This window comes from Engystomops pustulosus, chromosome 2, assembly GCF_040894005.1.
Source record: "Engystomops pustulosus chromosome 2, aEngPut4.maternal, whole genome shotgun sequence".
In the NCBI taxonomy this organism is placed as follows: domain Eukaryota; kingdom Metazoa; phylum Chordata; class Amphibia; order Anura; family Leptodactylidae; genus Engystomops; species Engystomops pustulosus.
The window spans coordinates 19,454,310-19,471,247 of NC_092412.1; the positions used below are offsets into that span (position 1 = coordinate 19,454,310).

The 16,938-nt window shown below is 46.7% G+C and overlaps 1 protein-coding gene and 3 non-coding genes across 4 annotated transcripts; all 4 read left to right on the forward strand.

Annotated features, from left to right (window-relative positions):
• The first annotated feature begins 5,353 nt into the window (after window positions 1-5,353).
• RPS3 (ribosomal protein S3) lies at window positions 5,354-11,662 on the forward strand. Its single transcript, XM_072133887.1, has 7 exons — window positions 5,354-5,475; window positions 6,899-7,029; window positions 7,873-7,966; window positions 8,457-8,551; window positions 10,439-10,626; window positions 10,912-11,120; window positions 11,589-11,662. Exons 1-6 carry the CDS (start codon window positions 5,446-5,448, stop codon window positions 11,115-11,117), a joined length of 744 nt encoding a protein of 247 aa, XP_071989988.1. The 5' UTR covers window positions 5,354-5,445; the 3' UTR covers window positions 11,118-11,120; window positions 11,589-11,662.
• Window positions 8,242-8,371, forward strand: LOC140120080 (small nucleolar RNA SNORA3/SNORA45 family). The gene has a single exon (XR_011853508.1). It is a non-coding gene; the product is annotated as a small nucleolar RNA SNORA3/SNORA45 family (small nucleolar RNA).
• Window positions 10,692-10,842, forward strand: LOC140120067 (small nucleolar RNA SNORD15). The gene has a single exon (XR_011853492.1). It is a non-coding gene; the product is annotated as a small nucleolar RNA SNORD15 (small nucleolar RNA).
• Window positions 11,153-11,299, forward strand: LOC140120066 (small nucleolar RNA SNORD15). The gene has a single exon (XR_011853491.1). It is a non-coding gene; the product is annotated as a small nucleolar RNA SNORD15 (small nucleolar RNA).
• Window positions 11,663-16,938: the final 5,276 nt, after the last annotated feature.

The window sequence follows — 16,938 nt, forward strand, 5'->3', positions numbered from 1 at the left end:
AGCCCGCCGCAAAGTGGGATGGTCTTGCTGCAGCGCAGTACCACCAGGTCGTTCCACAGGCGCGACCAGGCCCGTGGTGGCAGACAAGGTCGAGGTACCTTGACAGGAGACTCGTGGTCATATTCAGGCACAGGGTCAGGGAAGGCAGCAGAGATGCAAGGTCAAGTCCAACCAGGGGTCAGCAACGGGAAGTACAGGCAGATGGGAACGGGAACACAGGAACGGACTAAAACACACAGGAACATGGGAACTCAGGAGCAGGAACACACAGGAACTCGGGAACAGGAAGGCAGGAACACACATGAACGCAGCAACACGGGAACTCAGGAGCAGGAACACACATGAACGCAGCAACACTGGAACTCAGGAGCAGGAACACGGGAACTGAGGAGCAGGAACACGGGAACTGAGGAGCAGGAACACGGGAACTGAGGAGCAGGAATGCAAGAACAGGGGAACTCAGGAGCAGGAACACACAGGAACGCAGGAACACTCAGGAATAATGCTAGGGAGCTTTCTCAATGGCATAGGCTGAAAGATCCGGCAAGGCAATTATCAGCGCGCTAGCCCTTTAAATTTCTTGAAGCCAACGTGCGCTCTTCCAAGGAGGCGAGGACCAAGTTTAAAACTAGGAATCTTCAACAGACGTACCTAGAAGACAGCCATACTCCCCTGGAGAGAAGACTGGAGGAAACCTGCGCTTCCTGTCCACCTGTGTTTTGGTGTGGGCAGATGCCCGAAGTAAAGATTGACGTGTTTGCTCCCAGGTGGATGTGAGAACTCGGACCAATTCCTCCACGGCAGGAACATCAGACCTCTCAGCAAGTGGGAGAGGAGGACGAGGACTTAGTCCATATACAATAAAAACGGAGCAGAGCCGGCAGATTCAGAGTCCAGCGAGTTGTAAGAGAATTCCACCCAAGGTAGCAGGGTGGACAAGTCGTCCCAAGCCCAGCCCCTGCACATCTTGGGATCCCCATCATATTTGTCGGGCATAGACGGCCGTAGTCTATGTTCGGCGGTAGGAAGACAGACCGGGGTAGCAGAAGTCACGGGAGCAGTCTCAGGAACCTGTTGCAGCATGGCGGTGACTTGTCCCAGCTATTCGCCTTGAGCGGCAATCTGCCGGGATTGCTGGACCACGATGGTGGCAAGATCGGGCCAAACGGGAAGCGGAACCTCAGTGGGATCCATGATTGGATCTTACTGTGAGGATTCGGGATCAGTGAAAACTCTGGACCACCACGGAACCAGCCGACAGCTGGAACCAGAATCTAAGTGGCACCTGGTCTTCACCAGCACCAATTATCGGCACCCATGCCCCTCTCCGTTCCCCTGGCGATTCACTCACCTTGCCGCAATCCAGAGCTGACTCTTGAAGCCGACCCTCGCGCACCGCCCTGCCGGAGTCAGAGCTGGAACGCAGCGAGGTGAGTGGATCGCCAGGGGAACGGAGCAGCGGAGAGGGGCACGGGTGTGCCTCATATCTATCTGTCTCATATCTATCTATCTATCTATCGCCTATCTATCTATCTCATCTCTATCTAGCAATCATATATCTATCTTTATGCATAGATTAACTATCTCTGTCTATTCATGTCTATCTATTTTTATCAAAAAAATGATGTAATAACTGAAACTGATACTTTTTCTAACTATCCGTCATCTATTGACTTCAATATTAAAAAATGATAACATGTAACAATGTTATGAATGCGTTTTTTCAAATGGAAAAAAGTACTGCAGTCACTGTCATGTTTGCCTTAACTCTCCCTGTAAGTAGGGTCGTGCCGCACTTCACCCTTTGTGGAGGGGAGGGGTGAGCAGCGCGGTTCTATGCACACACAGACTACGGATCAGGCGTGCATATGTTCATGTGAAACCGGCCAAACAGATCCAATTAAAAAATGGGTACTTAGCTTTCTGTTTGTGTCAGTTTCCATGCTTCATTATTTTATAGCCATCCTTTTATTTCCATTCCACTCAAATAACAGAAGGTCTAAGACAGTGATGGTGAACCTTTTACAGACAGAGTGCCCAACCAACAAACAAAACTTACTTTTATGTCGCAAAGTGCCAACATGACAATTTTGGCAGCAACCTATTGATTCCAGCTGTATCACAAGTTTCAATCGTATTGGTGTCCTGAGGACACCAATACAATAGAAAGAAGATGGAGAAATTTGAATTATAGCTTCTTTCCAGGGTCCCCTGAAGAGGAAGAAGAATCAGGGGACCCAGAGCAGGAGCTCCAACAATAATCTACCTCTACCCACACCTTCTTGTGTAGTCCTGGCAGCCATGGAGGTGTCGCTTTAACCCTTTCACGACCCGTGACGTAATAGCACGTCACGGGTCGGCCGCGGGTGCATGGAGAGGGCTCACGCACTGAGCCCTCTCCATAGCCGGTAAGTCTTTGCTGCATATTGCAGCAAAGGCTTACCGGTAACACCCGCGATCGGTGCTAGCACCGATCGCGGGTGTTTTCACCTCGATCGCCGCCGGCAATGCTGCCGGCGGCTTCAAAAGGATGGCGGCGCGTGGGTGCCGCCATCTTTTCGAGGATCGCCGCTCCCCGTGACGTCATCGGGGAGCGGCGATCCGTCGCCATGGTAACCTACTTCGCCTATCCGTCGCCATGGTAAGCTACTTCGGGTTAACCCATGCATTACAATGTGCTATCAGCACATTGTAATGTATGAGGAGTAAAATCCCCATATACTGCCATACTGTAGCATGGCAGTATATGATAGGATCGTGCAGACACCCTAGGGTTAAAGTACCCTAGGGAGTCTGAAGAATAGTAAAAATAAAAATAAAAAAAAGTTAAAAAAAAAAAAATTGTAATAAAAAACCCTAAAAACTCAAATCACCCCCCTTTCCCTAGAACTGATATAAATATAAATAAACAGTAAAAATCATAAACACATTAGGTATCGCCGCGTCCGAAAATGCCCGATCTATCAAAATATGATAACGGTTTTTCACTGCGTTTAATCCCGTAACGGAAAATCGCGCTCAAAGTCGAAATTTTTTTTTTTTGCACTTTTTTTGTCATTTAAAAAAATTAAAAAATTCTATAAAAAGTGATCACAAGGTCGTACACTCCTAAAATTTATTATGTAAACGTCATCAAAATCCTCAAAAAACGACACCACCCACAGCTCAGTACACCAAAGTATAAAAAAGTTATTAGCGCCAGAAGATGGCGAATTCCCCCCAAAAATTTTTGTACAGGAGGTTTTAATTTTTTTAAATGTATGAAAACATTATAAAACCTATACAAATTTAATATCCCCGTAATCGCACAGACCCAAAGAATAAAGTAGACCTGTCATTTGGGGCGCACAGTGAAATCCGTAAGATCCAAGCCCACAAGAATACGGCACAAATGCGTTTTTTTACCAATTTCACTGCATTTGGAATTTTTTTCCCGCTTCCTAGTACATGGCATGGAATATTCAATACCATCTCTATGAAGTGCAATTTGTTACACAGAAAATAAGCCATCACAGAGCTCTGTACATGGAAAAATAAAAAAGTTATGGATTTTTGATCATGGGGAGTAAAAAATGAAAATGAAAAAACAAAAAAGGGCCAGGTCCTGAAAGGGTTAAAGTAACACTGAGCATAGCATGTCCATGGTTGTCTTGGACTGCAGGAGGAAGCCTTGAGTTCGCGTTCACACGTTGCGTTTTGGTCGCGTTTTCATTGCGTTTGAAACGCATATAAAACAGCTGATGAGAGGTGATTTGCCTAATTACATTACCGTTTACGTTTGTAAACACAATGTTAACGCGTGTGTTAACATCGCGTTTACGATGCGTTTTGTAAACGGAAATGCTAACAGTGATGTCATTAGGCAAATCACCTCTCCTCAGCTGTTGTATATGCGTTTCAAACGCAATGAAAACGCAGGTCAAAACGCAACGTGTGAACGCGCCCTGAGTCACAACTAGAAAATTCTGTCCTGGGGTGAAGGCCTGGGTGCCCACAGAAAAGGCTCTGAGTGCCACCTCTGGCACCCGTGCCATAGGTTCGCCACCACTGGTCTAAGAGAAGATGTAGGAATAAAAACGCATCTGTTATTTATCCATTCACAAACAGGAACTGCAAAATGGAAGCCAAAACACAGATGGGAACTGTCCCCATGGTGCGCGTTAGTATCCATTTTTACATCTTCTATTGTTTGAGAGCATAGTATGAAAAATGAAAACCTGACTGACACTATCCTTTAAATGCAGGACTGGAGAACCTAGGGCCCACCAGGGAAATGGTTTCTGGGGGCGACCTCAGTGCTACGTAGTAATATTACCGATATCACAGGAGTCCAGCATGAAGGAGCTTCTAGGGAGGGAAATATAAAACATTTACTAAGGTCTTTATGCTGCACTTTTGTCAGACTTTTCCCCTTCTTCATGGCTTGCACAGGTACGTAAAATGCATCTGCACTGCGATTGTGGCGCACCTCCGGTGACTTCCATGTGACACAAATTAGGGGACATGCTGCCAGACGGTCCAACTGATTTGGAACGAGCGCCGTATTTATCTTGCAAAGTGTGTCGCACGTTCTATGTTAGGCCGCGGTCACACGTACCGCTAGGCGTCCGTCATAACGCTAGCGCACAGGGTGAGGTCCTCGGCCCAAACGCACATGCGTTTCCAGGGAAACGTATGCGATTAATAAGGCGTTTGCATTAGTTTCTCTGGAAACACATGTGTGCACAGGGGCCGAGGACCACCTCCTGTGCGCTAGCGTCGCGTTATGAACGGACACCTAGCGGTACGTGTGACCGCGGCCTTAAAAGTGCACCACAGTGCGGGGAAGCGACAGATTTCTGATGCATGCTCTTAGTGAATTGCTGCACGCAGCGTTATACACGGAAATTGCACTTTTATTTCTAAGTAAATGTGCCCCATAATGTAATCCCTTTCTAGTATCCACTCTCCCAGTGCAGTGCCCTTGGTTTGTATACAGAGGTTTCAGTGACTTTATGTCAGGGGCTAAACAGACTTCTGTTTAAATAAAAATCTGTAAAATGGAGGCCAAAATGCAGATGGGATCTTGCCCTAACATGTAACTATGGGTTTATACTGCAAGCAAGCAGAGCTCTAAACAACACATGGTCCACCCATAACCGATGTTGCCTCTAGCAACAGCAGTGTTTTGCATATTGGTATTAGAATAATATTAAGTATTGTTAATAATTTATAATGTAAGGGTCAGTGCACATTACATCACGGTCAGGAGGTAACAGACATCATATCACAATCATCTCTCACATTCCTATAGTAATCTCCCATCCCTCGCCACTATCACGCAGCTGTAAAACTACACTCCCCATGATGCCTCGCGTCGCCGCGGCTCCTTCCACTTCCGGTTGACCCTATATAGACACTTCCGCCGGAAGTATTTTCCCTTTCCTTTCAGCAGCGCGGCGCAAGATGGCGGTGCAGATCTCGAAGAAGAGGAAGGTAAGCGCCGGCATCGGGCTGCTCCCCGCCGCTACGAGGTATTAGCCCATCGATATCGGTGCGATGTGATTCCTGGGAGCTGCCTGCTTGTGTTGGGGCTGGGATGGGCGGCCATGAGCGGAGGCTGGGGGCGGATTGAGGTGGATGGGATGAGGCCTGTGCTCCCGGCTGTCATGGCCGCCTGGGGGAGTCGGAACCGGGGTGATGGGGGCCACTGCCGGGCTGTCCCTATGACCTCTATATGGAGCACTACAACTCCCAGCATGAGGGGGCATACTGTGGGATGAGTGAGGCCATACTCCTAATTGTATGATAGTCTATACTGAAGCACTCTCACCCCTTGTACAGCAGTGTGTGGGGGTCTTTGCTCTCCTGCTTCCCCCTGTACAGCAGTGTATGGGGGACTTCTCCTGCTATCTCAGGGACACCTGCACTCTTGTCCAAGCAGAGCATGCATGTGTATAGGGCAGAAGGAGGATATGACTGGTTGCTGTACAGACCTGTTATTGAACTGTTGCAGTTCGTAAAGTCCCTAATCTGATAGTAGAGGCCTTGTTCTGGACAATGGGGGGCACATGATATGATGGGTGTAGGGGGTCATCCGCTGTGGCTGCACTCTTATTGAGGCTTCGGCCTGGTAGGCCTCGGCTTCTGCACTTCTCTTGTTAGTAGACTTGTAGCACCGGTGCAGGATTTTCTTGAATGGTCAGGACTGTTACTTCCCCACTTGCCCTGCAGGATAACGATTAACTTGTTGATGGGACTCATCTTGCTATGACCACAAAACCCATTTCAATGGGTCTGTCCTAAGTTTATTTCAGGCTGTGACCTCCACTGATTACAAGACTGTGGGTCCTGTGATAGAGCAGCAGGTTGTGAGACAAGTCCTGTTCATGCATTGTCTATAGCGGTGCATCCTCTATGTACGTCATTAGCATTAGAAGCCCCCTTTCTTGTGTTTGGGGGTCCTAGCGCTAAGACCATCACCGACCAGGTCTAGAATCACTAAGCCGAAGCTTATATTTATTATTTCTCATACAACAATTGAAAACAAATCCTTCATCTTGCATAGTAGTCAACATGTTTAATGCATATACAAACCTTTAAAAAGTTGGGTGCTTTAATTTTCTTTGCGAATCTCAAGACCTTGGAATACAGTGGAAACTAAGTTAATGCCTCACAGAAGTGTTGACTACTGTGCAAGATGTGGGAATTTGTTTCCAATTGATCTACAAGAATGGTGAAATAAAAATATTTCATTTTTAATAAGTGAACTATCAATTTTTTTCCCCATTGGATTGTTGCCTGTGGTTTGGTGATTTCACACTTGTAGCGATTGCCCATAAGCGATAATGAACCTGCGCTTTCATGTTAACAGTTAACATATCTCCCCTTTAATAGCCTCTTGTATTCTCCTCTGCAGTTTGTCGCTGATGGCATCTTCAAGGCTGAGTTGAATGAGTTCCTGACCCGCGAGTTGGCTGAAGATGGCTACTCCGGCGTGGAGGTCAGAGTCACTCCCACCAGGACAGAAATTATCATCCTTGCCACCAGGTGAGCCACTTGTATCCAGCTATTTAAGTTTTCCTTATACACACACTGGATGGGGGAAATCATTTTGATCCTCCGCTGGGTGTGTGGCTGGAGAACAGGTGTCTTGTCTCTAACGGCTGACGCATGTTGATTGTGCCGCCTCAGTCAATGCAATAGGTCAGTGATGGCGAAACTTTTAGAGACAGAGGGCCCAAACTACAACCAAAATCAACTTATTTACTGTGAAGTGCCAATATGGCATTTTAAGCAGTAACTTATACCTGTTCTTCCACATCTTTCAATCGTATCGGCCCCCTGAAGTCACCAACACAGTTGAAAGGAGGGAAAATCCAGACTATCATAGTTGTTTCTCTCCAGGGTCTCACTGTACAGAAAGAATGGTTGGTCCAGCAGGAGGACCTCCAAAGATAATGCTGTTGAGTCCACACCTTCTAATTTTACCTGCAGTTGCAAACAGCCAATGAAGTGTTGCTTTAAAGTAGTACTGAGCAGCATCTCTTAAGTTGCCTGGGACTGCAGGAAGACTTGTTCCTGTTTGGTGAACTGTCCAGAGTGCCCACAGAAATGGCTCTAAGTGCCACCTCTGGCACCCATGCCATAGGTTCGCCAGCCCTGCAATAGGTGATCAGGGCTGCAGTTCCATTCCCATGGGTTGAGTGAATCAGTCACTGTCCTCTAATTGTTGCTGCTTATACCCAGAGTCTTGTTGGTCTTGGGACCAGGTTGCTGCTTGGTCCCATTCAAGTGAAAAGACAAAGCTGAGGTCACCCAGGATTTGTGAATAAGTTGCTACAATGTGCAGATTAGTTGGCTATAGAAATAAAACTTGTTTGTTCCCTCCAGGACCCAGAATGTCCTCGGTGAGAAGGGGCGCCGTATCCGTGAGCTGACTGCTGTAGTACAGAAGAGGTTTGGCTTTCCTGAGGGCAGCGTTGAGGTGAGTCCTGGAATATGTCAGTGTTCTGGAAAGACACTATAGGATTATTTGTATTTGATTCTTTGGACGAAGTTCCCCCTATTAATCAATTTCTGTGGTTCAGGTACACTTTGCTCCAGATGTATGGGAGCAGGTCCTCCTGTAAGTTGTCAGAGGTAGAGAACAGGATGCATTAGACTTGCGCTTTACAGGAGCTGGGGCAACGAATGGGAACCATGGGATATATAGGGCAGGGTTTACTGTGACCCTTGTGATTAGGAGTAAGGGCCACATAGCCCGAGACTAGAGTCACTTCCTGGCTGATTGTGCCTTTGTTGTGCTAGAGTCCTCGGAGAGCAATTACTGTGCAATATTCACTGGTTGGTCCTGTCTGTGGCTCCACCAGTCACCAGCTCAGTGACACTTACTGTTAGATTCTTGTTAGACTTCATGACTTCTCGTTATGTATAATGGAAATATTATAGCGTCTCACCTGTCTTTTGTTTTACAGCTGTACGCAGAGAAAGTCGCCACAAGGGGTCTGTGTGCCATTGCCCAAGCAGAATCCCTGCGTTACAAGCTCCTGGGAGGTCTGGCGGTGAGAAGGTGAGGCTTGTGGATTTATCTGATCTGTCTCCATGTTGTGCTTTCTGCATAGTTTTACTTCGGTGATGATTTCGATGACGAGTCTAACATCCTCCCCATGTGCAGGGGGTGGTGGTGGGAGCTGCGTTCTGCATGCTGCCGCCTCTGCCCTCACACAAACGGGATATTGTATGAAGACGAGTTACGAGGCATTTGTCTGAGAAGTCCTGTACAATCTAAATTGTTCAACCGTGCAATTATGTCCTCCTGCATTGTCAAATCCCCATGATCTCTATACTGAAGAGGGTGTTCTGCAAACCCTGGTAATCAGTGAATTTACTCTGCTTGTCTGGCTTCTGGATCCCAAAAAGGCTTTCACAATTAGGCACATAAACCTCAGGGGCTCCAGTAGCATCTATGGAGCCTGGAGCCCCTCAGGCTCTTTTGCATAATTTTGAAAGCCGTGCTTTGTTTACAATCCTTGTTCCTGGAGGTAGATGTCCTTTTGAATATGCTCAGGAGAACAAAATGACCTTCTTTCACTGCATTTCAGATATAATTCCAACCTTTCTCTATCAGTCCTGGTGTATATAATTCTGGTTATCCCTGGATGCCTAAGAAAGGGTTTGGAAGTAAAGTGTAGAACACTAAATGTATTAGACACCAAAAATAATTGTATTGCTAATTGTGTCCCCTATTGAGCAGTGGAGGACATGATGTAAAAACAGAACAATCGTTTAATAGTTCATCTTTATTTATCATCAAGGGATATTAAAATGGCATTCAAATTGCACATAAAGCCACAAGTAATGGTACACAGAAGAGGAGTTATCTCCTTTGGTACAGATAAGCATAAAAGTAATAAACTATCATATGCCTATATGGGTTCTAAAGTTATACATATAAAGTGGATGACACAAAGGGGGATGGCTTTATAAATTCCTAGAAATATGAGAAAGCATATTCATATTGCTGGAGTGAGTCAAAAAGGGTAATGTAGGAAAACCTTGAGCGTTTGTGGACTGACTAGTGAACATGTACCAGGGATAACACCGTGCCTGACTCGTGTTCAGGCTTGAATCTCCTTTGTCTGCGGGTCAGGTTATCCCTGGATTTGACCACAAGTCTTCTGACTGTGGTCAAATTCTAATGAATAGCTTCCCCTAGCTGCACACTGCAGTGATGTCTGCCTCCTGCCGTTCTGCATTACAAGACCAGCTCAGATGCAGGCACTACCTGCAAGCAGCAGTGTGCATAGACCTGCTCTACAAGCTATAGACAGCGCCGACTGTCTTATTGATTAGGTGAGGGAGCAGAGATGAGTCATTGTGTTTTATAACTCATGACTGATCTCAATTTTTTTGGATACTAGAATGTTCAGAAGCTAAGAGTTTGTATGAACGTGGACCCTGATAATCTAAGCACATTGTCAGCACACTTCTAATATGGGGATCATGAAGTGTTGAGTCCCCATCCACACTAAAACGGCAATAAAACTGAATACAATAGTTACGGGGGTTAAAAATTATCTTGTGTAAACTTCACTAGGGGGTTAAAATTTGAGAACTTCTGTGTTTTGTAACCCCAAGTTGTGACCCTGCAGTCATGTACAGATGAAGCAGGTATAGGTAATATAGATTGTTGGCAGAGGCTCCATCTGAACATTGTGCTAATAAATTAGGAGCAGGTCTGAGAACAAGATTTATGCTTTCAAAAGAGATTACCATTTGCTTAGAGATCTAAAAGGTTTGTGCCAGGATGAAACTAAATTTTGCTTGGCTCTGAGTGCAGAATCTGGAGAATGTTTTTGTTAAACTCTGTTAATTCTTGTGTTGCTGCAGTCCTGCTCTCGTGCTCATTTTTCTCTAGAATCCAATGCTTATTGTTGTGATCCTTCCCCCTCCTCAGAGCCTGCTATGGTGTCCTGCGATTCATCATGGAGAGCGGAGCCAAAGGTTGTGAGGTCGTGGTGTCCGGCAAACTGCGAGGCCAGAGAGCCAAGTCCATGAAGTTTGTGGATGGTCTGATGATTCACAGCGGTGACCCAGTCAACTACTACGTGGACACAGCCGTGCGCCACGTCCTGCTCAGACAGGGTGAGATGTCCTGGGTGGGGCGAGGGGGGGTAATGACTTGGTAATGGTGGTTGGGGGTTTCCACCCTTCGGTGATGAGACGATGACGAGTCAGATGGGGACAGGCTCTTGGAGGGGTCTCTGTACTGGGGCACGTTCTGTGTCTCTGTATTTGGGGCACCTCCACTAGAGACTTGTCCCACTTCCTGATTGATATAGAGGCATTTGTCTGAGAAGAGTGAGGGGGGACGAAGATGGAGCCATGAGCCGGACAGGACTTGTACTGAATGTTTGGTTTGTGTGACAGGAGTACTTGGCATCAAGGTGAAGATCATGCTCCCATGGGACCCAAGCGGCAAGATTGGCCCCAAGAAGCCCCTGCCTGACCATGTCAGCATTGTGGAGCCCAAAGAGGAGATCCTGCCCACAACCCCCATCTCTGAGCAGAAGGGAGCCAAGCCAGATCAGCAGGCACAGCCCCCCACCATGCCTCAGCCTGTGCCCACCGCATAACGGGTAAGTACTGATGGGGTGCACGGAGCGGCAGCCTTCAGTGATGATACGATGACGAGTCTGACAGGGCAAGCGCTTCTCCATTAGGCTCTGTCTGTGGTACGTTCTGTGCCATGGACTTCTGCTTGATGGGACAAGGGCCGCCCTTGACTTGATGTCCTTGAGGCATTTGTCTGAGAAGGCGGCTGATCTACAGGAGACTGAACAGAAAGATGCACGATCAGCAGGAATTAATGTGCATCTACCACCAGGATGGAAATCCATATGCAAATGAGCCTGAGGGGCTCTAGGCACCATAAGTGCTAATGGAGCTTGGAACCCCTCAGGCTCATTTGCATAAATTATTTCATTCTGGTGGTAAATGTCCTTTTTAATGACCTGATTGTTGGGTGCCTGGTGTACACTTGGGGGAGGGGTATCTCTGCAGCTCAATGGCCTCCCAGTTCTGACTCTTCCCTTCTCTCCTTGCAGGATGCTGAACACCAGGACATGAAGTTTTTGCATACCGACTCAGATCTGTAAAATAAAAAAACACCTAAAAAATCCACCTGTATATTGTGTTACTTAGAACTAGTTGTATGCAGGTGAAACCCTACTACTCCTACAATGTGCCAGTATATCCCGGGCGCTAGTGTGGAGGGGATCACTGGCGCTGTCTATAGGTTGTAATTCTTGGGGTTAGGCCTATAGATAAGGGGTTGGGTCAGTCCATGCTGTAGCCTTGATGAAAACTGGTGCTGGTCTCCATAGTGTAGCCAGAGGGGAAGCCCCTTGTCACACACAAGGGTGTTACTAGATCTTACTAGACCTTAAGGGGGGTGTTCACAGGAAGACACGCTTCTTAAATACTCAAATCAAAACACATTCTCTAATTCACTTAACAAAAAACAGCATTTAATATAATCCCAACCTCTCTCTCATTCCTGGTGTATACAATTTCAGTTGCCCCTGGTTTCTGACCCTGGATTTTCTGACTTTGGGGTCTGCAGCCATCTTGCAGTACAGGATGGAGCCCTCACTGATGCACTTCCTGCAGCACAGCAGCGAGGGGCAGATAAGAACTTTATCCAGGGGGGAGGTACAGCAGATGCGATTGAGAGCAGAGATGTAGCAGAGCTGTCAATGTGCGTAATATGCACCTCGTGGATCTCCTCATCTAATCTCTCATCTTTCTGTGTCAGATAATTTATAGAAGCTAAATGAAAGTGTATATGAACTTGTACCCTGATAATCTAAGCACATTGTCAGCACACAGTATCTCATAGCACTAGTGATCATAATGTGACTGCTTAAGAGTCCCCACTCACACCCATGACTGACAGTGATGGGTGCTAAAACAGCAATAAAACTGAGTAACATTGTGAAGGGTTAAAATGATCTCTTGTGCAAACTTCACTAAAATAAAAATCTAGAGAAATTTCTTGTGGGCAGATCAGATGTTGGTCACCACCTTCAGAATAATAATGAATGTATATGATGCAACTGATCTAGGAAAGACTCTGCTCAGATTCCTGCGATGTTAATGTCAGCAGGTCCCTCCATCATTAACCATGTGTGATCTGTTCTGTAACAATTTCACTGTAAAAACTAGGACTTGTTCTATTTTTTTTTTTTGACCATGAATAGATCCATAGATTTGTTAAGAGTTTGAGTCTTGCTGTCACCTCCATTCCCTACATAATCCAGCCCAAATTATCACGTATGCAGCATTAGATGCCTGTGGCTGCCGTGTGCCGTCACCTCGAGCAGAGAAGGACAGTAAAGCCTCCACACTCCTGCCAATGGTCTACACCCACTTCTACTGGATCAAAGGCAGAGAATCAATGTTCATTTTATTTTATGAGCAGAGATTTTTTTGGGTGAAATGTGTCCTTATGCTTTAAGGCAGCGGTGGCGAACATATGGCACGCGTGCCAGAGAGGGTACGCAGAGCCCTCTCTGCAGGCACGTGTACCATCTCCCCGGTTTCATCAAAGTCGGAGCTCCGGCAGCCACTGCAGCCTGAAGCTGATCGGCTCTGCTCTCACTAGTGATGCCTTAGTGAGACGAGCAGCCGATCAGTGTCAGTGCCCACCCCTCCTCCTCTTCAGCCTGGGAAACAGTGGGAAGAGAACGGAGTGAGGCAGCTCACAGAACAGAGCTGACTGCAGCAGAGCAGTGATACGAGGTCAGGAGCTGCTGGGGCTGCTCACACACATGTGCACACTTACAGAGGTCCTGGCAGGTGACACTAAACCAACTATACATACTTGTGGTTTAGTGTCCCAAATCCCCCTGTATGACAGCTGTGGCCACATTGCCTGTATCTGAAGTGCTCATCACCTGCACAAATCGGCCAGTGAAGCCAGGACAACCCCACAGTAAGCACCCTGTGCACAATGTAACCGGGTGCTATGCTGCATCACTGGCAGTGTTGTGCAGGTGATGAGCGCTGTGGACAGAGGCCACAGACAGCTCTCATATGGGTGATCCAAAATTCACCTGGGCATACACCCCACAACAACCACTTTGCCCTACAAACCACCTCCCAAAATGCCACTTTTTTGCTATTTTGCAACATGTAATAAAATGTTATGAAAAGTGGTCAAATGGTTGTACAGTCCTCAAAATGGTAGAACTGAAAGCGCATCTCATATCACAAAAAATTACCACACACAACTCCGTACACCAAAGTATGAAAAAGCGCCCAAAAAATTTGCACCAGAAGATGGCAAAATTACTTTTTTTTTTTTAGTACATGAGGTTTTAATTTTTGTAAATGTATACAAACATTATTAATACCTACCTGTGATTGTACTGACCCACAGAAAAAAGTAGACATGTCGTTTGGGGTGCACAGTGGAAACTGTAAAATCCAAGCTCACAAGAATGTCACAAAGGCATTTTTTTTAACCAATTTTAGTGCATTTGGAATTTTTTACCACTTTCCAGTACAAGGAATTGGATATTAAATGCCATCACTATGAAGGGCAATTTTTTACGCAGAGCTCTTTCACGGTGGGGAGTAAAAAATGGAAATGCAAAAACAAAAAGGGGGTAAAGATGGCAATATTTGGTCCATTAGCAAGCTAACTTATCACAGTCCCCCAGTCCCTGCATGTACTCAGGACTACTGTCACTGTATGGGGGTAATGTAATCAGTATATGGCAGTAATATTCCTCACTGAATGGCAGTAATATGATATTCATCGCTATATTTGTATAGCATAGTATAGCAATATTATTGGTAACATTGGCCTTTCTATAGTCTTTATTACCAGAATGATGCTACCTATGTGGTTGTAAAGGTGGCAGCATCATATGGCAGTATTATTTGTCTTATTGTTAGGTGGTATTGTGGCACCATTGGGCTAAATTTGGGTGTTGGCACCTCGTGATAGAAACGTTGGCGTTGGTTTGCAGTTTGGGCACTCAGTCTCTCAAAGGTTCGCCATCACTGCTTTAAGGGCTCTATAGGAACTGCTCAAGACTACATTTTTACTAGCAGTGGTGATCACCTCTCCATACCCCATGACTTGTATGTACAGCATGGAGTGTTAAGAAATATGACAATGGCTCATGGGCTGAGCTCTCGATACAAATGTGGAGATTGTTGCATATTGCACGGATCACAGGTGTCAACCAGATGCCGCCTTCTGTTCTCCAATTATTGCGTCCTGTGATTTTGTCGCCATGACCTCCTCGGATTGTTATAAGGAAAATCCCCATTTACCCTTAAGCAGTACATGGTAGGATCAGACAACCAAGGGTTACAGTACCCAAGAAGGTATGAAAGAAAGTTATAAATTAATATAACCTAAAAGTTTAAGACTCCTCTTACCCCTAGAACTAATAAACTAGTAAAATCAAACACATACCGTATATACTCGAGTATAAGCCGAGGCCCCTAATTTTACCACAAAAAAACTGAAAACCTATTGACTCGAGTATAAGCCGAGGGTGGGAAATGCATTGGTCACAGCCTCTCCAGTATGTAGCCTGCCAGCCCCTGCCCCAGTGTATATAGCCAGCCAGCCCCTGCCCCACTGTATATAGCTTGCCAGCCCCTGCCCCAGTGTAGATAGCCTGCCAGCCCCTGCCCCAGTGTAGATAGCCTGCCAGCCCCTGCCCCAGTGTAGATAGCCTGCCAGACCCTGCCCCAGTGTATATAGCCTGCCAGACCCTGCCCCAGTGTATATAGCCTGCCAGACCCTGCCCCAGTGTATGTAGCCTGCTAGACCCTGCCCCAGTGTATATAGCCTGCCAGCCCCTGCCCCAGTGTATAGAGCCAGCCAGACCCTGCCCCAGTGTATATAGCCTGCCAGACCCTGCCCCAGTGTATATAGCCTGCCAGACCCTGCCCCAGTGTATATAGCCTGCCAGACCCTGCCCCAGTGTATATAGCCTGCCAGACCCTGCCCCAGTGTATATAGCCTGCCAGCCCCTGCCCCAGTGTATATAGCCTGCCAGACCCTGCCCCAGTGTATATAGCCCCCCCCCCTTCCCCGTTGTGCAGCACAACAATACCGGATGGATCGCACAGAAGATCTACGGGTGCCGCCAGAAAGGCAAGTTTTGATTTATTTATTTTTTTGACTCGAGTATAAGCCGAGTTTGGGTTTTTCAGCACATATTTTGTGCTGAAAAACTAGGCTTACACTCGAGTATATAAGGTATTTAACAGAAAATAGCGCTGAAATGACAGATATCTTTTTACCATTTTCACAAGTTGAATAATAAAGTGAACAAAAGGTCCTCAAAATGGTAGCAATGAAAACATTATCTCATCCCACAAAAAGACCCCGTGCACTGTAGTATACTTGGCCTCCGAGAGGCATCGGCAGGTTGGAAGAGTCATGTCTTTGAGTAACTTCTGACACTGATGACCTTTGCACTGTGAACATTGACCTGCCGAACCCGATGATGAATGTCACACAACTGCAGGTGCATAGAAGGGGCAGTATAGATGACCTGTGCAGTATCTGACCCCCCCAGGCACAGGGGTCCTTATCCTGCGTCTATCAGGGACCAGCGGCCTCAGTGCTGAGCACTAATGGTCAGGTCATGCAGGTCAGATGTCATGTAGAGCTCAAGGCATCAGCTGCTGGTGTCTACTCTAGACACAACTGCTCGGCACTGTCCAGTGTCAGCCCACATTACGTGTACAATATGGTGAGTCCAGTCATTGATCATCGCAGGCCAAATCTCTTCATGGACAACAACACTCCAGGTCATCAAGGTCACATCATGGAGCCTCGCATGCAGGGGCCTGCACTTCATCAGAAACTTGTGAAGTTAGTTGCGCAGAGGCTTGTAACGCCGTACCCCACAGTTAAACACCTCCATATTATACCCCTAATACAAGACATGGCTACAGGTGTGACCATCTGCTGTAGCCTGCACTGCTTGTTGTATCCAGCAGGTGGCACAGGTGTAGTCACCGTTATACGTGATTGGACTTTGCTGCCCTCTGCTGGTGTATGGGCAAACTGCAATCTGTCAGGTGGAAAAGGAATAACTGGCCTGACATTAGCAAATGCTAAACATCTTAAAGGGGTTTTCCCATGAACTGTAGTTAGGCCCCATCAATTGGATAGGGTCTAACTTGCTGATCAGTGGGATTCTCAGTGATGAGACCCCAACAGATTGTGAAAATGAGGGGTCTGACGGACCCCTTGCCGCTCTGTCAGACTGATGAATCAGACGGCTGAGCATGATCACTCTGCTCCATTCATCTCTATGGAGCTGACAGAGATCATGAGCGCTGTGCACGGCAATTTCTCCATAGAGAGTAATGGAGCAGAATGGTCATGCGCGGCCGTCTGCTCCATTACTCTGAGGA